General features: G+C 41.4%; 1 protein-coding gene across 1 annotated transcript in view; it reads right to left on the bottom strand.

The window, feature by feature from the left end:
• LOC134395749 (uncharacterized) overlaps positions 1-20,920 on the bottom strand; it is a gene marked incomplete at its 5' end in the record, with an annotated part of 243,620 nt that overhangs the window by 92,832 nt on the left and 129,868 nt on the right. Inside the window, 2 exon segments of the mRNA XM_063121911.1 lie at positions 12,884-12,903; positions 14,346-15,978. Coding sequence (XP_062977981.1) covers positions 12,884-12,903; positions 14,346-15,978 — 1,653 coding nt within the window.

Genomic DNA, 20,920 nt, shown 5'->3' with positions numbered 1-20,920 from the left:
TATCTTTAGCAGTTGCATAGAAAAAGGAATTTCAGCAGGTGTCATTTTTATAATATGAGGAACCTGGTGAAATTCCCTCTTCATCACAACAGTTAATGCTGCAGGAGCCCTGTCTTCCTTTCCATAGGGTCACCCTAATGTTAGGTGAGGCCTTATCAAGGTACAGGAAGATTCTGGACCCACGAAGCCGCTAGCCGTGAGGAGTACAACACTCATGGCAACTTCTGCTCATAGTGGCCTCTTGTTGCACACCTTGACCCCTTCTTTGAGAGCAGGTCTGAATCCATCTCAGGCTCAAGGCAGGAAAACCTTCGGCCCTCCTCGAAATAAGAGGTCTGCTGATGAACCAGAGTTTCTCTCCCAATGCATCCCAGGGCTCCGTTCTAAGCCCCCTCTGTTCCCTGCACTTGAACCCCAAAAAGGGATGGAAGCGAACAATGATTTCCGCCCTCTCTTAGGATGTGAACAGCAGGGCTCCCTTCATCCATAAAAGCAGGACATATTAAAGCCAATGAAAGCATTTGCCCAAAGAAAATCCATACTTGCCCGCAGAGAAAACATAGCACAGTCCTTGTCTTTCAGTCAGCTGCACTTAGGTTTTATTCAGTATAATTTGATTTTATATTTCTGACTATTAATTTTGTTTATTGTGATTATCTTCTTGTGTTGCATTGTTTGGCATTGTAGTAGTAGTATTTATTTATGTTGTAGTCATGCAATAAGTCTTAAATCGCATCAAAGAATTCATGCAGGCAGAAGCTCCATCAGCGCTCAAACTGTGCAGTCAGCGTCCATCATAGCAAAGGCTTGAAATTGCTTTGAAGTAGGCATGTGCTCCACTCCGATTATGAGCGTAGAAGCAGTAGCGGATTGGCCTGCTCCGCCTTACCCAGAGGCGGAGTAGAAGCGGGCCACGGACCCCTAGAAGCAAGGCGAAGAGAAGCGCCCATTTTTCGGAGCTCCTAGTTCAGGCGGAGCGCTCCGGTCGCCATCTTGAAAACATTTCGCCCATAGGATTGCATTGCGGGAAATAATCGCGGATAACTAGGTTCTTTTTGAAGCTATCGTTCTGGAAATTCTTGTGCACAGAGAGTCGTGGATGGGGGTCATTTTGAGACTACTCTCTGCATCGTGCGGGTCACGTGCTAGAATTTTTTTAAAAATCGAGTCAACAGCGCGGCTCAAACGGTGATTTTCGGCTTTTCGCCCATAGGATTGCATTGCGGGAAAGACTCGGGGATAACTGCGTTGGTTTTTAAGCTATCATTCTGGAAATTCTTGTGCACAGAGAGTCGTGGATGGAGGTCATTTTGAGACTACTATCACCTCTCTGTGTGGTGCGGGTCGCGTGCTAGAATTTTTTTAAAAAATCGGCGGGAAAAATACCTTTTTCAAAGGGCTGAGGGGCAGAGTCAGCTCCCGGTCATGATCCCATGATCCCAAAGTTGGAGGAGGGGATAGGCAAAACAGGTAACTTGGGATTCTGGGAACTTCTCTTTCTTAATCTGAACGGACTTTTCCCAGTGTTTTTTAACACAGTAGCCCCACCAAATGCACAAACACAACCTGAAATCATATACTAAGCCAATAATAAGAGATAGAAACACAGCACTGCTACTCACCCTAACTTTGGGGAACAACTGAAAAGATGTGGGGCAAGGGGATGAGCTCCCCTAGGGCATCTCATTGTGGACGTGCCCCCACTCTCTCCTGTACTTGGAGGGCCATCAGAGCCCTCCAAAGAGAGTAACCCGGTGGAGCAATGCCTATCATGAGTCGAAGTGAGCGTTCTACTTCTCGTAGTGGTGGAGCAATGCCTATCATGAGTTGAAGTGAAAGTTCTACTTCTCAGCTCGTGGTGAAGCAATGGCTTTCATGAGTCGAACTAGCAGCTGCTTCCCTCTCCCCCAGGCACGTCCCCCTATTACTGGTAAAAGACAGATATAGCCTTTTCTTAAAAGTTATTCTTGTTGTTTATTCAGCAACACTGCTACTTTTAATTCCACCCCTCCTTTGTTTATTTATTTATTTATTTATTCCATTTTATATGCATTACTGGCTTATCCTTGGCTCACTTCCTTATGCCCCCAGAAATGTCTGCTGCCTGCCTGCCTGCCTGCCTGCCTTCCCTCCCTCCTCCCCTGCCCACCTCGCAGGGATGTTGTGTGTGTGTGGCTTTGACTCAGGGGAGAAGTCCTTCCTGCACTCACTTGAGTCTCGGCGTGCGTATGTATCCCTGGATAAGCTTTCATGGTGGTGAGTTTGAGGGTTTTTTTAAAGCGCAAATTGACGGAGCTATGGAAAGGGGTGTTGGATTTTCATAAATTCCCCAAAAATCAGGGGATGATGGGACTGCTTTGAGTCTGGGCGTCCGTGTGGACACATGGATAAGCTGTCCTGGTGACAAGTTTGAGGTTTCTAACATGCAAATTGACGGAGCTATCCCAAGGGGTCTGAATGGGGTGCCCGATTTTCAAAAATTCCCCAAAAATCAGGGGATGGTGGGATTTGCTTGAAACATGGCGTGCGTGTGGACACGTGGATAAGCTTTCATGGTGCTGAGTTTGAGGTTTCTAACTTGAACAGAAAAAGCGTTGTATAATTTTTTAGCTTTCAATGCAACCCTATGGGGGGGAAAACAGAGCTCCGATCCGGATCTGGAGCTCCATGCAGAGTGGAGCGGAAGTGGGCGGAGCGGGGGTGGGGCGAAGCGGGCCGCTCCGAAAACGGCGGATCTGGAAATGAAGCAGAGCGGGGGGTCCGTGCACACCCCTACTTTGAAGGTCACACATGTGGAAGAGTCCAGTAAATTCTAATAGTAACACCTTTCAGTAGATCAGATCCCTTGGTTTTAAAAGCCTCCAGCAAATTCTAATAGTAACTGGAATGTGGAAAAACCTTTCCCTAGAGCAGAGCCCTTAGTTTTAAAAGCCTCCGTTACAGGAGAACGAATACAATTGGAATACAGTCAGCATGTCTGACTGTGGGGAAAGAACTTTCCCTGGAGCCAGTACCTTCCAAAGCTGTCTGAGTAGTCCTGGCTTAAGCATTTGCCTGCTGATCTAGGAGGAATAAACTTTGCCTGACGCTGTGAGTCCCCATGGCCATGAGGATTGTTCCAGGAGTGCAGCTCTGGTAACCACCTGGCCAGTTTCCCCCAGAATCTCCGGGTTTTCATACCCTCTGGGGGGCTCCGGGGGGGATTTTCAATTTATTTTAAAACCTCTGGGGAAAGCGTGGGGGGCGTGGGGGAGCAGGCTGCACGTTTTCTGGACTCCAGGAGAGTGCACAGATCGCATTTGCCATTAGCCTTGCTGGGGAATATTTGCGCCCGGATGGACAATCCCTGTGGGAGAGGCTGTGCGGCAGCAGTAGTGGCAGCAGCAGCATGGGGCGAGGTGGCGGTAGTGGTGGTGACCAGTGAGGCAAGGCAAGGCGGGCGCTATTTAATAAATTCTTCCCCCTGGCATCCGTACAGTACTGTCCCCAAAGGCACAGTCTGATATATATAAGGTGCCGGAAAGCACACAACGACCCAAACCATAAATGGGTTTCTTGTTAATCATCTCTCTTCACTAGTGGTTTGGGTAGTTGTGTGCTTTCAGGAACCTTATATAAATTAGTCATTTAAAAACTACTGCCTTCTATTTATTTTTGCCCAAAGTCACAGACCACATGTCTTCCTAGCATAATTTTTTATTATTATTTCAAACATCACAGACATCCATACCACAAGAACATTACAAAGAGTACAAACAAAAATACAATTAAAAAATCATCTAAGGTTAAGGTGTACTTTTGGCTTTCTTCATATCAGAAATGCGAACTATCTTTTCTCGTTCCTCCATTACATTTAACACAGTAAACACATTCTTTTCTTTCTTCTATCTTAACTATATCTCCACAGACAAATACATCCTTTCTCTCTGTTTCTTGCAAAAATGCTATCAGAGGTTTCCATTCAGATATAAACCTGGATGTGGACTTTTCTCTCATTATCGATGTGATTTTTGTCATATCCGCCAACTCCAACATCTTCAACATCCATTCATTCGTTGTTGGTGTTTCATTCTCCCATTTTTGTGCATACAACGGTCTCGCTGCCATTGTCGTATATATAAATAAAGTTCCCCCCTTCTCTTTCAGCTGTTTATCCATTAGTCCCCGTAGGAAGACTCCCGTTTCATTTGTATGTTAGTCTTGAGAATTTTTTTGAATTCAAGAGTGTATTTGTATCCAGAATGCTTTGGCTTTTTTACAAGTCCACCAAAGAAGATAAACGTTTCCTCCTCCTCCTCCTCTTCCTAATTTCCAACAGTTTTCCAGGGGACTCTTATACATTGTAGCCAATTTTACAGGAGACATATACCATCTGTACATCATATTAAAAAATTCTCTTTTAGTCTTGAACATAATTTTTATTTATTTATTTATTTATCATACTTATACCCCGCTCCTCAGCCAAAAAAGGCTCTCGGAGCGGCTTACACTTAGCAAAAAAGACAGTCCCTGCCCTCAGGCTTACAGTCTAATAAAGACATGACACACAAGGAAAAGGAGTCCAGGAGGGAGGGAGGGAGGAGAGAGAAAGAGAGAGAGAGAGAGAGAGAGAGAGAGAGAGAGAGAGAGAGAGAGTCCAGCAGGAGCAGGCCCCGATGTTACTTCTGCCTGCTCCTGTCCCCTCGGTCCTTCTTCTTCCTCACAGGGCCAAGATGACAGTTTGCCCTGTGGGGGTGGGGGAAGAGTCCAACAGGAGCAGGCCCCGATGTTACTTCTGCCTGCTCCTGTCCCCTCGGTCCTTCTAATGAACATTTCAAATCTTCTCCCACCATATTTTCCCATTTTATCATAGTCTTTTACCTACTCATCCTCCGTCTCGTACTTTAATAAAAGTTTATGCATCTTTGAGATAACATGTTCATCATTTGGACATAACTTCATTTCAAATTCAGATTTTGATTGCTCAAACCCACCATTCTTTTGTCTATTTTAAACCTTTCCATGACTTGTGCACAAGGAAACCTAATTTGTACATACCAAAACACATACGACCATCTTTCAGCAGTTCCTCCCTTGATTTTAACTGATATTCATCTTGTGACATTTGTAATACATCATTATATGTCAACCATTTAGGCATATTTGTCAATTCCCTTCTATCAATAGCCCCCTGGGCCGATACCCAAAGTGGTATTTTATGACAGAACATTGGTTTACATTATTATTAATAAATTCTACATTAACCTTGGCTTTATGGTACCACAAGTAGCCATGCCATCCAAATCTCAATTCGTATCCTTCCAGTTCCAACAGTCTCCTATTTTTCATCAACACCCAATCTTTCATCCACATAAAACAGCAGCCCAAGAAATACACTTTGAGGTCTGGTAGGCCCAGCCCTCCTCTTTCTTTTGCATCCTGCAATATTTTAATTTTAACTCTTGGGGTTTTTGATTGCTGTATAAACATAGATCTCTCTCTCTCTCTCTGTCACTGCTCAAATGGTAAATTCAATGTTACAATGGGTATTGTTTGAAACAAAAATAACATTCTAGGCAAAGCATTTATTTTAATTGTTGCAATTCTCCCCAAAAGTGACAGCTGAACCTTTTCCCATCTTGCAAAACCTTTAACTTCATTCCAAACCTTAACATAATTATTATGAAATAACATACAATTCATGTTTGTCAAAAATAGTTCCCAAATAAGCTTGGCCACAGCATAAAGAACTTGATCAGGAGGGCTTTAAACTGAATCTTATGGGGCTGGGAGACGTAAACTTGAAGGCAACAATAGAAGAAGGCCCATGCATCAAAACGCAGAGAACAGCTCCAATAGCGCCCCAAAATATTGTCCAAAACAATATAGGAACAAAGCCAGACTATAAAGCACATGGTCTTCGATGCCTATATGCTAATGCCCAGAGTGTGGGAAACAAACAGAATGAACTTGAACTTTTATGACGTGAAGGCAAATACGACATGATAGGTATAACTGAAACGGGTGGAATGACTCCCATGACTGGAATATAGCAATTGAAGAATGTAACTCATTCAAAAAGAGCAGAAGAAATAGAAAGGGAGGCGGAGTTGCACTATATGTTAAAAATACCTATCGCTGCACAGAAATACAGGCGGATCAGACTGGGAGCCCCACCTAGAGCATCTGGGTTAAAAGAAATGTGGTGAGGACTAAAAAGAAAATTATAATTGGAGTCTACTACTGATCACCCAATCAAGGAGAAGACGAGGACTAAACTTTTGGGAAACAAATTGCCAGTGTTTCAAGGAAGTGTGATGTAGTAGTGATGGGGGACTTCAATTACCCTAATAACTTTTGGGAGACAAATATTGCCAAACGTGTGGGCGATCACTTCCTCCTACAGAAAGTGGAGGAAGGAACTAGAGGATCAGCAATCCTTGACTTGATATTGATCAATAGGGATGAATTAGTGGATAAAGTAGCAGTTACGGGAACTCTGGGGGAAAGTGACCACCTCGTACTTGAATTCTTGATTATAAAGGAGACAAAAGCTGAGTGTAGCTGTACACATACTCTGGATTTCAGGAAAGCTGATTTTAATAAACTCAGAACTATGATAAGCAAGGTCCCATGGCAAGTGACCCTAATGAGAAAAGGAGTCCAAGATGGGTGGGAGTATTTTTTAAAAGAAATTTTAACGGCACCATTACAAACCATTCCAACAAGGAAAAAAAGATAGAAGACAACAGAAGAAACCAATGTGGCTCCACAAAAAGCTTAGGGATGATCTGAAAACAAAAAAGGGATACATACAGGAAGTGGAAAGAAGGCCAGGCTACAAAAGAAGAGTATAGACAGGTGGCACAGAAGTGCCGAAATGGCGTCAGGAAGGCTAAAGCTGAGAATGAGCTGAGATTAGCGAGGGATGCTAAAAGCAATAAAAAGGCTTTCTTCCGATACGTGAATAGTAAAACACACAGGAAAGAAATGGTGGTTCAACTGCTTGACGAGGATGGGTAATTGATAATAGATGACAAAGAAAAGCCTGAAGTGCTGAATTCCTACTTTGGCTCAGTCTTCTCCCAAAGGCGGGTCTATGACCCCCCTGAAAAAAGAGAAGCACAAGTATGAGGGGGCAGGATTGCAGTCTGAGATTGATAAACAAATAGTCAAGGAACACCCAATTTCCTTGAATGAGATCAAATCTCCAGGGCCTGATGAACTTCATCCTAGAGAAATGAAGGAGCTAGCGGAAGAACTCTCAGAACCACCGTCTATTATCTTTGCAAAATCATGGAAGACGGGTGAGGGGCCGTATATCTGGAGGAGGGCTAACGTTGTTCCTTCTTCAAACAGGGCAAAAAGGAGGAACCTGGGAAAAGGCAGGCCAGTCAGTCTGACATCAATCCCTGGGAAAATTCTGGAGCAGATTCTAAAGAAGTCAATCTGTAAGCACCTTGAAAACAATGCAATAATTACTAGAAGCCAACAGGGATTTGTCAAGAACAAATCCTGTCAGACTAATCTCATCTTATTGTTTGATCGGACAACCTCCCTTGAGGACTGTGGGAATGCTGTGGATGTCATATGTCTTGCCTTCAGCAAAGCTTTTGACAAAGTGCCCCATGATATTCCAATAAACAAAAGAGATAAAAGTGGGCTAGATGGAACAACTATTAGGTGGATACAGAGTTGGCCAGACTCAAAGAATGCTTATCAACAGTACCTTCTAAATCTGAGGGGAGGTAAGGAGTGGGATACCGCAGGGATCAGTCCTGGGCCCAGTGCTCTTCAACATTTTTATTAAATGTTGAAGGAGGTGCAGGGAACACTTATCAAGTTTGCATATGACACAAAATTGGGTGGGATAGCTAATACCCTGGAAGACAGAAACAAACTTCAAAGTGATCTGGATAGGCTGGAGTGCTGGGCTGAAAACAACAGAATGAAATTTAATAGGGATTAATACCAACTTCTACACCTAGGAAAAGGAAACCAAATGCACATTTACAAGACGGGGGATACGTGACTCAGCAATACTACAAACAAGAACCACCTTGGAATGTTCTAGATCACAAGCAGAATATGAGCCAACAGTGTGATGTGGTTGCAAAAAAAGCAAATGCTACTTTGGGCTGCTTTAATAGAATTCTTTGATGTTGCTTAAGGCGTGAGCTCAGAGCAAAGATCTTCCGACACTCAAAGCATTTATTATTATTTTTTAATTGATTTTTATTGCTTTTCCACATAATTAAACAAACACCATTACAATAAGGAAACAACAACAACAACAACATACTACATACATGTTGAGTAAATGTTGAATACATATATATTGATTAGATATTAACTATAACATAACATATCATAACAATATCATAATAATTCTTAACATATAAGTGCACCCACCACCTCAGGATCTATTCCTGCTTCCAAAATCTCATACTCTCCTCTCCTGGTGGTTTCCCACTTCCCTTAGAAAACACAAATATTAGGAACTGTTTCCAAATTCCTTCAGACTCGTTTATTTTAGTTATACCTTTCCTCCACTTAATATTACATGTCAGTTTATCATTAATGGCTATATCCCATACTTCTTTGTACCACTCTTCAATAGAATATTCCCCTTGAATCTTCCAGTTCCTAGCTATCATCAATCGTGCTGCAGTCAGCAAACTCGATATTAATTCTTTCATTTCTTTTCCACATTTTAAATCTTCATATAGTGACAGTAAGGCAATTTTTGGTGTTTGTTCTATCTTCATTCCCAATATTTCTTCAATTTCCGAAAACACCATCTTCCATAATCTTTGTACATATTTGCATTCCCACCACATATGTAAATACGTTCCTTTTCCCCCACATCCTCTCCAACAGTTTGCTGAATGCTGCTCATTTATCTTATTCAATCTAATCGGGGTTAGGTACCACCTCCACAAAATTTTAAAATAGTTCTCTTTTATTCTCACTGACATACTTCTCAACACTCTTTGTTTCCACAGTCCCTCCCAGCTCTGTCGCCCTATTTGTACCTTCAAATCTGTCTCCCATACCATTTTTCCTGCACTATCCGTTAGCCCTTCCTCTAGCAATATTTTATATATTTCACTCATTAACCCTTTTAATGCTAAACTTCCTCCCTTACACTTTTCCCTTTTAACTATTAATTCCTCAAACTTTGTCAATTCTCTACAAACTCTATTTTCTCTAATCCACTTTTTATTCCACTGTTCTAATTGCCTATAACCAAGTTAATTTTTTCTCCTTTAAAAGCTCTTCCATATCTTTTCTTGTATTTATTTCTCTTAACCAATCCTTTAATTTCATTTTATTTTTCTCTTTTAATATTTTACTTAATCTACCCTTCAGTTCCTCTGAGAAATTCTTTAACATTATTACCGGTGACAAAGGAGAGTTGCTCGGAAGCAGATCCCCTTTAAATTTACTCCAAATTTCCGATTGAGACCTCAGGAGTGGATTATCTATACTTTCAACCCATTTTATCCCTCCTTCCTTAAAAAAAAACATTTTCCAAACTCATCTCTACATTACTTGTGGTTTTATCCTCCATGCAATCTAAATCTCCTACTCCTATAATTGCTTCTACAATATGTCTTAACCTGTTTGCTACATAATATAGTTTTATATTTGGGAGACCCATTCCTCCCTTTTTTTGACTTAAATACCATTTATTCTTATTTACCCTCGCTTTCTTATCTCAGTTACAATATTTGTTTATAATATTTTGCCAACTTTTTATCTCTAATTCTGAAATTTTTATTGGTAACATCCGAAACACAAAATTAATCTTTGCTAAAATCTTCATTTTTATTAATGCTATTCTTCCAAACCAGGATAAATTTAATCTTTTATATTTTTCCAATTTTGCTAAAACCTATTTTTTTACCTCGTTAAATTCTCCTTTTCTAAATTATCTAATTTTTTTTGTAATTTTAATTCCCAAATATCTAATCTGTTCCTTAACTCTCATTTCTATTCCCTTTTGTTCCCATTCCTTTTCTTCCTTCTTAGTATAATTAAACAAAATCATCTCTGATTTGGACCAATTTATTCTTAATCCAGTAACTTCTTCAAATTCTCTCAATTGTTGTTTAATTCTATCTATTTTTCTTATTGGATTCTTAATAGTCAATAGGGTATCATCCACAAACATATTCAATTTTATTTTTCTTACATCACCAATTCCTTCTATCTCTCCATCATCTCTTATTGCGTTCGCCAATACTTCCATAACCATTACAAACAGGTCCGGCGAGAGCGGACATCCTTGTCTTGTACCTCTGGCTAGTCGTATCTTATCGGTGAGTCCGTCGTTACCACCACTACAGCTGTATTTTGGGAATATAACTGTTCTATTATAGTTTTAAATTAATTTCCAAATCCCATTTTATCTAGAATAATCTTTAATGCCTGCCAGCTCACACAATCAAAAGCCTTAAAAATATCCAATGCCAAAATTCCTGCCTTGATCTTAGATTTTTTTATCACATGTATTGCATTTAAGACTCTTCCCACTAAACTATGCATCTGCCTCCCCGCCACAAATCCACATTGGTCTTCTCCTATATATTCAGATATAAATTTATTTAACCGTGTCACCAAAATAGATTAAAAAAAATTAGCATCTTGATTTATTAATGAAATAGGTCTATATGAGTCAGGGACAGTCAAATCTTTATCTGGTTTTGGAATTAATATTATCAATGAATGTTCCCATGGTTCTGGTATCTTCTCTCCTTGTAATATAGCGTTATAAAGTTTCAATAATTTCGGAACTAAAAACCCTTTAAAGACCTTATAATATTCTGATCCTAAGCCATCTGCTCCCGGTGATTTACCCACTTTCAGATTATCGATTACATCTTCAACTTCTCTTTGAGTTATTACCTTCTCCATTAGCTCTTTATGTTCTATTTTTATTCCCTTCTTTATATACCTTTCTATATAATCCTCCAACTTCTTTTTTTGCATATCTTTACCCTTATATAATTCCTGATAAAATTTCTGAATTTTTTTTTATTTTATCCTTCATTGTATGATAAGAATTCCCTTGATTATCCTTCAATACTCCTATCCCATTCCTCGCTTTTTCCTTTTGTGTGAGTCTGGCAAGAAATCTAGAATTTTTATTACTATTTTCAAAATATTCCCTTTTCATATAAATTATGTTTTTCTGAACCTGTTCTATATTTATATTCTCTAACTCTTTTTTCTTAGCTTGTATTTCTATTAATTTATATTTATTTTTATCCTGCCAATATTCTTCCTCCAAACTCCTAATCTCTATCTCTAACTTCTCCTGCTCTGCATACTGTTGTCTTCTTAAGTTACACATTTCTCTAATACAAATTCCTCTTGCTACGGCCTTCATGGTGTCCCAAACCACTGACCCTGCTGTTCCTCCCTTTTCATTAATCTCCCAGGGCTCTGACAATTCCCTCTGAATTTTTTCAACCACTATTATACTTAAATATTTTTGTGTTCATTTTCCACCTATACGCTTCTTTGTAATTCTTCTTAACTGTAAATTCTAAACTTAACAATGTGTGATCTGTTACCTTTATTACCCCCATTTCCATTTTACAAATCTTAGTTGCAAACTCTTTTGAGACAAATATATGATCTATCCTGGAGTATGTATGATAAACTGGGGAGTAATATGAGAACCCAGGCTTAGCTCCATTAAGTAAATGCCAACAATCCACATTGTCATTTTCTTTTACTAGTTTATTCATTATAGTGATATTATTTCTCTTTTCAACGTTAGTGGGGTTTGACCTGTCCCATCTATTATCCATAACCATATTAAAATCCCCAGCTAAGATAACATACCCCTCCTTGAATTCTTCTATTTCTTTAAATAATTTTATAAAAAAGTCTCTATGTCTCTCATTTGGGGCATAAACATTGACTACTGTATATACTTTACCTTCAATTTGACCTTTTATCATAAGGAATCTACCATTGTCATCCTTTTTTATAGTTTCTAATATAAATCCACTTTTTTTAAAATCAAAGTGGCCACTCCATTTTTTTTTGAAGTCCCCAATGACTTTTCATAATAAACTGACCACTTTATTTTTATCTGATTTACATTATCGAACCCCTGATGTGTTTCTTGCAACATAATTATGTCAGCTCCTTCTTTATTTAGCATTTGTTCTATTCTCCTCCTTTTCATGACTGCCCCCAAACCTTTAACATTGAGTGTTGATACTTTTATTTTTTTATCCATAATCACACTTTTGATGTCTCTTCCGATCCCTTGTGCTCTGTAACTCAAATTCACATACATAAAAACACAAACACCATAAAAAAACCTCAAATCCCTTACTCCAACCCACTCCACCCCCCTTCCCCCTTCCCCCCACCCCACCCCCCACCTCTTCCCACCCCATATCCCCGCAAGTCTATCACTCCGGCCATCTACTTAAGGGGGAGGGGGGGAGGCAGTGCTTCGCCTGGCCGGCAAGGTCTCTATACTTTAACAATTCCATCAACAATTATCTCATAATGCAATTATCAGTTCTATTATATCCCAGATGCCCCAGCCTCACTTCCCTCCCGCCTGTTTCAGCCAAAGTTGCATCATCATACAGACCCAAGCTCTTCAGCAGCTCTTTACCCTGATCCAAAGAGGTTACTCTGTGCTCCCCCCCCCACCATATGTAAATCTTAAAAATACAGGATAGCCCCACACATATTTTATTGCTTTTTTCACTAGTATTTCCGTTATCTGCTTGACACTGTGTCTCCAATTAAGTGTGTGCTGAGAAAGATAGTTGTAAATTTGCACTGGTTTACCCTTATATTGTAGCAGGGCCATGGATCTCAATTTCTTCATAACTTGCTCTTTTTCATAATAGTTGCCAAATTTCACCAGAATGTCTCTACTAGCTCCTTTATAATTTTGCCCCCCCACTCTATGGATTCTGCCCAAATCACAGTCCTCTATTTCCAAATCAGGCATCATGTCTTTGAACCATTGCAGGATTAAATCTCTTAAGTTCTCTCCTGGTACTTGAATAAGATGTTTGACGCGTATTGATGAACGATGATTCTGGTCTTCTAATTGGATCAGCCTTAATTCATGGTCCTGGAATTGCACATTAGAAGTTTTTTCAAAAAGGTCCTGTCTCTTCTCCATCAAATTTGCTCCTGCTTCCAATTCTTTTATACTTTTAATGTTCTGGGCAATCTTATCAGCCAGCACTGCCATTCGTTTATCTGATCTATCTGCCTGTTGATCCATTTTCTTGAAGATACTTTCATTATTTTCTAATATAAAGCTTTTAATTTCAGCCATGGTGGCTGGCTCCTTGCCAACTGGTGCCTTGCCACCTTCTGCCATTTTAAGATCTGCCGCTGCTATCTCTGTCTCTCCCTGCACTTTTTCCGAAGCCAAGTTCTCCAGGCATGGGAGGTTATGATTACTGGGTTTTTTCCTTGACCAAAAAACTTTTGCACATTCGGTTATAATTTTTTTCTTTGTATTCGACATAGGGCATAAATCTCTTTCTTAACGTCCCGGCTCCCCTCCTTGCCATGGCTATTTTTATCTCTTTGTAGTCAACACAGTCTGTCAGTCCTGCCCAGGATGCTTTTATCTCTTTGTAATTCCGGTGATTAACAGCTTATTCTTCTCTAATAAGGAGTGAGATTCACCATAAATCAAATCAACGTTCGCTGTGAAATCTCATTACAATAACAAGCAGCTTACACAGTCCCGGCACACAGACAGCTCACTTTCGATTTCCATTCTGAAGAGACTGCCCCACCAGCCAAGACCGCATCAATTTTCTCACTCCTTATCTCATTTCCACTTTCGCAAATATCAACAACACCAACAATTAGCATTCATAGTCCTTTTCCAACATATTCATTTGAGATTTATGCCCTTTTAAAGAGAGATAATGTTTCATGGCTGCCAGGCTCCGCGCCCCCCAGAATGAAATTTAATAGGGATTAATGCCAACTTCTACACCTAGGAAAAGGAAACCAAATGCACATTTACAAGATGGGGGATACGTGACTCAGCAATACTACAAGCAAGAACCACCTTGGAATTGTTCTAGATCACAAGCTGAATATGAGCCAACAATGTGAAATGGCTGCAAAAAAAGCAAATGCTATTTTGGGCTGCTTTAATAGAATTCTTTGATGCTACTTAAGGCGTGAGCTCAGAGCAAAGATCTTCCGACACTCAAAGCATTAATAGTGCTTCTCCCCAGTGTGAATTCTTTTATGCCCCTTAAGGTTTGTGCTCCGAGCAAAGCTCTTCCCGCATCCTAAGCATTTATAGGGCTTCTCCCCAGTGTGAATTCTTTTATGCAGCTTTAGGCTGAAGCTCTTCCCGCACTCAAAGCATTCATAGGGCTTCTCCCCAGTGTGAAATCTTTGATGCCTCTTAAGTTGTATACAATGAGCAAAGCTCTTCCCACACTCAAAGCATTTATGGGGCTTCTCCCCAGTGTGAATTCCTTGATGCAGCTTAAGGCTGCTGCTCTGAGCAAAGCTCTTCCCACACTCAAAGCATTTAAAGGGCTTCTCCCCAGTGTGAATTCGTTGATGCAGCTTAAGGTGTATGCTCTGAGCAAAGCTCTTCCCACACTCTAAGCATTTATAGGGTTTCTCCCCAGTGTGGATTTGTTGATGCCGCTTAAGGTAGCTACTCTGAGCAAAGCATTTCCCGCACTCAAAGCATTTATAGGGCTTCTCCCCAGTGTGAATTCCTTGATGCTGCTTTAGGTTTGAACTCTGAACAAAGGTCTGCCCACACTCAAAGCATTTATAGGGCTTCTCCCCAGTGTGAATTCCTTGATGCTGCTTAAGCTGTGTGCTCTGAGCAAAGGTCTTCCCACACTCTAAGCATTTATAGGTCTTCTCCCCAGTGTGAATTCCTTGATGCTGCTTAAGCTGTGTGCTCCGAGCAAAGGTCTTCCCACACTCAAAGCATTTATAGGGCTTCTCCCCAGTGTGAATTCTTTTATGCAGCTTTAGGCTGAAGCTCTGAGCAAAGCTCTTCCCGCACTCAAAGCATTCATAGGGCTTCTCCCCAGTGTGAATTCTTTGATGCCTCTTAAGTTGTATACCATGAGCAAAGCTCTTCCCGCACTCAAAGCATTTATGGGGCTTCTCCCCAGTGTGAATTCCTTGATGCAGCTTAAGGCTGCTGCTCTGAGCAAAGCTCTTCCCACACTCAAAGCATTTAAAGGGCTTCTCCCCAGTGTGAATTCGTTGATGCAGCTTAAGGTGTTTGCTCTGAGCAAAGCTCTTCCCACACTCTAAGCATTTATAGGGTTTCTCCCCAGTGTGGATTCGTAGATGCCGCTTAAGGTAGCTACTCTGAGCAAAGCATTTCCCGCACTCAAAGCATTTATAGGGCTTCTCCCCAGTGTGAATTCCTTGATGCTGCTTTAGGTTTGAACTCTGAACAAAGGTCTGCCCACACTCAAAGCATTTATAGGGCTTCTCCCCAGTGTGAATTCCTTGATGCTGCTTAAGATGTGTGCTCCGAGCAAAGGTCTTCCCACACTCTAAGCATTTATAGGGCTTCTCCCCAGTGTGAATTCCTTGATGCTGCTTAAGCTGTGTGCTCCGAGCAAAGGTCTTCCCACACTCAAAGCATTTATAGGGCTTCTCCCCAGTGTGAATTCCTTGATGCTGCTTAAGCTGTGTGCTCCGAGCAAAGGTCTTCCCGCACTCAAAGCATTTATAGGGCTTCTCCCCAGTGTGGATTCGTTGATGCCGCTTAAGGTGTGAGCGGAGAGCAAAGCATTTCCCACACTCTAAGCATTTAAAGGGCTTCTCCCCAGTGTGAATTCGTTGATGCTGCTTAAAGTGTGAGCTGAGAGCAAAGCATTTCCCACACTCTAAGCATTTATAGGGCTTCTCCCCAGTGTGGATTCGTTGATGCTGCTTAAGGTGTGAGCTGAGAGCAAAGCATTTCCCACACTCAAAGCATTTATAGGGCTTCTCCCCAGTGTGAATTCTTTGATGCAAGTTAAGTTGTGAGTTGAAAGTGAATTGTTTTTCACACACTAGGCATTGAATGTTAGAATGAATCTTCTGAGTTTTACTCTGTTTCTTCCTTTTACGAATGTTCTTTTTACTTGGTGCTTCTAGTATTGGAGTTTCACAGACATCTGATCCTTCCAAAGAAATAGATTCGTTTTCCCTCTTCTCTTCAGTTTCAGTTTTCCTTCTCTGGTGTAGGCCATTTTTGTTGCTCTCCCTGTGATCACCTACAAGTATAAACACAGAAATCATCTTGAAATCTTGGAACAAAACCCACGGTTGCTGATTTGATTCAAAGGATAAAAAAAAAAATCGTTGGTGAGGCAGATCCTTCTAAACATATTAAATATCCCAAATGATCAATAGAACTGAGAACTAGATTGCCATACAATGCTTTCATTTATATGGAATAGCTCATATAAAGTAGTTGAGAGAATAAATGAACAACATAAAATAAAATACACTTAAAATCTGCCATTTTCTCCTAGCAGATCATTTAACTGGGAACTGGAAAGTGGGAATTCAACCCTTATGGTTATTTTCAATGTCTAGTTATATCTTAATTTAAAAAGCAAGCTGTCCAGAGCTGTCTTCTGAAAAGGCTGAACTCTCCTCTCCTCCATGGAGACCATTAAGATAATATCTGTAACATCTTCAATGTTACGCAGATGCAATTATAGCAGCAAAGTAAGATGGGTTGGCAGCCATCTCTGCCACAGAGCAAGTCCATCAATGGGCTTTTCTCAATGTTTTGTCATGTCTTCAGAGTCAATGACATTTGTATTCTGCACTAGAACAAAGAAAGAAGAGCTGAAATTCCACCTTCCAGGATCTGGCAAGAAGGCAGAGAGGGAGCCTTACCCATAGGAATCCCATTCCTTACCCAGAGAGGAAAGGATCCCACGATTCTCCTCCATGACCTCTTTGTGCAGAGTCCTCTGGCCTGGGTCCAGCAGAGCCCACTCCTCCTCCGAGAAATGCACGGCCACCTCCTCAAAGGTCACCAGACCCTGAAAGAAGAAGAAGAAATGACGTTCTCTTTAAGCATTATGTAGCAATCCATGAAGACAAGGATGGTGAGGTCCTCTTTCTGAATGCCAAAGCATTGTGAGTGACCTTCAAAGCCTTCCTAGCAGCCATCATGGAGAAGAGCAAAGGCTAAAGGGGCAGGTTCTTCCAGGACCAAAGAGATGTGCAGGAGACGGAGGCCCCCAGGACTCCCCTACCTGCCCAGGCTGTGCAGAAACCGCTTCCACTCCACCGCCAAGCGAACGAGGCCCAGAAGGACCCCCCAGGATCAGTTCACTTCCCCTGCAGGTTGTTTTGCTCCCTGTGAGGAAGGTAAAGAAGGTGGGAAGGTGAGAAGGTAAGTTCACATTCTTAACTATTCCCATTTTCATTGTTTATTTTCAGTGTTCATTTATTTATTGCATTTCTTTACCACACCATAGCCAAAGCACTTAAAAACAATATCCAAATATTTAAAACTGCGAAAACATACAATAAACACATACATATAAAACTACTATAACAAGTTTTAAAACTATGAGCCTAAAAAAACAGACCCAGGCTAATTAATTACATATTGCTAATTACATATTGCTTGATGTGGCGCTGAAAAGATAACAATGTCAGTGCGATAGTTCCACAGTTGGGGGGCCACCACTCTTCCTTGTTGTCGTCCTCTGATGTTCCCTCTGAGTAGGCGCCTGGAGGAGGACCTTAGTTGTTGAGTGCGTAAGACCGGGCCAGAGTGAGTCTGATACCCTCAAACCACATTACTCAACATTTCCTTTCTGAGTATCTCCCCCAGCAAAATCAGGCTCAAGGAGAACATTAAGACAGCTCATGCACTTCAGGCATAATTGAGGGAGGGACACCATGGGGAAATACGTCCACGAATCCTTACCCAGTGAGGAGGGTCCTCCGTCTCCCTCCTGCAAGATCCACCTGTCCAGAGGCCTCTGTGTGATGCCCAGTGGAGCCTTCTCTGCCTCAGGGAAATCTGTGGGTGCTCTGGCCAACATCCCCTGGACCTGGAGCAAGAGGGAGGATCCCAGGTAGAGAAGAGGGATTAGAGAAAGAAAGAAACGGCTCAGGTCAAGGCCAAGGGCAGCATTTCCCAATCGCTTTACCTTTCACTTGAACCTGGAGAAGAGAAGATTGAGGGGAGACATGATAGCACTCTTCAAATACTTAAAAGGTTGTCACACAGAGGAGGGCCAGGATGTCTTCTCGATCCTCCCAGAGTGCAAGACACGGAATAACGGGCTCAAGTTAAAGGAAGCCAGACATAAGGAAAATCTTCCTAACTGTTAGAGCAGTGCAACGGTGGAATCAGTTACCTAGGGAGGTTGTGGGCTCTCCCACACCAAAGGCATTCAAGAGGCAGCTGGACAACCGTCTGTCAGGGATGCTTTAGGGTGGATTCCTGCATGGAGCAGGGGGTTGGACTCGATGGCCTTGTAGGCCCCTTCCAACTCTGCTATTCTATGATTCTATGATTCTTTCAGGTCTCATTCTAAAGTTGATCTACCATCCAAGCCACACAGCACAGGAACTTGTGTCTTTGTCAGGGGGCTAAGAGTTCAACCCTGATATCCAGCATTTTCCACTGTAGACACTGGGAGTTTGGGTGTCTACAAATGCTATTCCTGTTCTGTTGGGAGGACTCTGACACTTGTTGAAGAAGGATCCCCTCCTTCCCCAGAACTTCACAAATCCATTCATTTCTCCTGTGATCATCAGAACATAAGAAGAGCACAAGCCTGTATGCTCCCTTAAAAGGGACTGAGTGGACTAATATGATGCTTAAAACATAGTTAATACAAATCTAATAATACTAACTACATATAAGAATGAAAATATATATCAAAACAATGACAAGAAATGACAGAAAAGGAATGCAATAGAGCTGTACTTTAAAAAAGAAGAACAGGATTGCAACCAAGGCCTCCAATTACACTCTTCCTTGAGTCCTTGTGGTTGTAATGTCCTTAAGATGAAAATCCAGAATATTTCCCTCCTTCATAGTTGATGGTCTATTCTTGTCCCATATCCTCCAATCCTTTCAATAATCCAGAATCTCAGGTCTTTGTCATCATGGCCCATATCAAGAAAATGCTTGTCCAGACGTGGCTGAAGTCTTTTGCAGCGAATGCAGCTTTTGCGATTCATGCCATCAAGAGTCCATGTAATTTATTGTACATAGTATGACCACAAGAAGCATCAGAACCCGCATCTGTGAGCACAAAAGCTGCATTCGCTCCAAAAGTGTAAGTTTTCTTAAACTTACTTTGTTTACAGGAGGGAGGATCCCAGACAGAGGAGGGGGAGGTGGGAAGGAATGAAATGGGTCAGGTCAGGGCCGAGGGCAGCATTTCCCAATCGGTTTGACTTTCAGGTCTCATTCTAAAGTTTTTTTATTTATTTATTTATTTATTTATTTATTACATTTAAATACCGCCCAATAGCTGGAGCTCTCTGGGCGGTTCACAAAGTTGATCTACCATCAAAGCCACACAACACAGGAACTTGTGTCTTTGTCAGGGGGCTGAGAATTAAGCCCTGGGATAAGAACTCTCAGAACCTTTGTCTATTATCTTTGCAAAATCATGGAAAATGGGTGAGGTGCCAGACGACAGGAGGAGGGCTAACGTTGTCCCTATCTTCGAAAAGGGCAAAAAGGAGGAACCTGGGAACTACAGACCAGTCAATCTGACATCCATCCCTGGGAAAATTCTGGAGCAGATTATAAAGAAGTCAATCTGTAAATACCTTGAAATCAATTCGGTGATCGCTAGAAGCCAACATGGATTTGTCAGGAACAAGTCCTGTCAGACTAATTTGATCTCATTTTTTTGATCGGGTAACCTCCCTTGTAATGTAATCTTATATATTTGTAATATATTTGATGATTCTGTTTTATTTGATTATATATATGTTTGTAATAGCCTCAGCTACACAAATAAACTTTCTTTACTTACTTACTTACTTACTTGTGGACTGTGGGAATGCTGTGGACATCATATATCTTGACTTCAGCAAAGCTTTTGACAAAGTGCCCCATGATATTGTGATTAACAAAAGAGCAAAAAGTGGGCTAGATGGAACAACTATTAGGTGGATTCACAGTTGGCTACAGAATCGGACTCAAAGAGTACTTATCAATGGAACCTTCTCAAACTGGGGAGAGGCAACGAGTGGGGTGCCGCAGGGCTCAGTCCATGGCCCAGTGCTCTTCAACATTTTTATTAATGATTTGGACGAGGGGGTGCAGGGAACGCTGATCAAATTTGCAGATGACACCTAATTGGGTGGGATAGCTAATACCCTGGAAGACAGAAACAAACTTCAAAGTGATCTGGATAGGCTGGAGTGCTGGACTGAAAACAACAGAATGAAATTTAATAGGGATAAAGGCCAAGTTCTACATTTAGCAAATAGAAACCAAAGGCACAGTTACAAGATGGGGGATACTTGGCTCAGCAATACTACAAATGAGAAGGATCTTGGAATTGTTGTAGATCGCAAGCTGAATAGGAGCCAACAGTGCGATATGGCTGCAAGAAAGGCAAATGCTATTTTGGGCTGCATTAATAGAAGTATCGCTTCCAAATCACGTGAGGTCCTGGTTCCTCTCTATTCGGCCCTGGTTAGGCCTCATCTAGAGTATTGCGTCCAGTTCTGGGCTCCACAATTCAAGAAGGACGCAGACAAGCTGGAGCGTGTTCAGAGGAGGGCAACCAGGATGATCAGGGGTCTGGAAACAAAGCCCTATGAAGAGAGACTGAAAGAACTGGGCATGTTTAGCCTGAAGAAGAGAAGATTGAGAGGAGACATGATAGCACTCTTCAAATCCTTAAAAGGTTGTCACACAGAGGAGGGCCAGGATCTCTTC

This window comes from Elgaria multicarinata, chromosome 3, assembly GCF_023053635.1.
Source record: "Elgaria multicarinata webbii isolate HBS135686 ecotype San Diego chromosome 3, rElgMul1.1.pri, whole genome shotgun sequence".
In the NCBI taxonomy this organism is placed as follows: Eukaryota; Metazoa; Chordata; class Lepidosauria; order Squamata; family Anguidae; genus Elgaria; species Elgaria multicarinata.
This window is presented reverse-complemented; position numbering and strand designations above follow the sequence as displayed.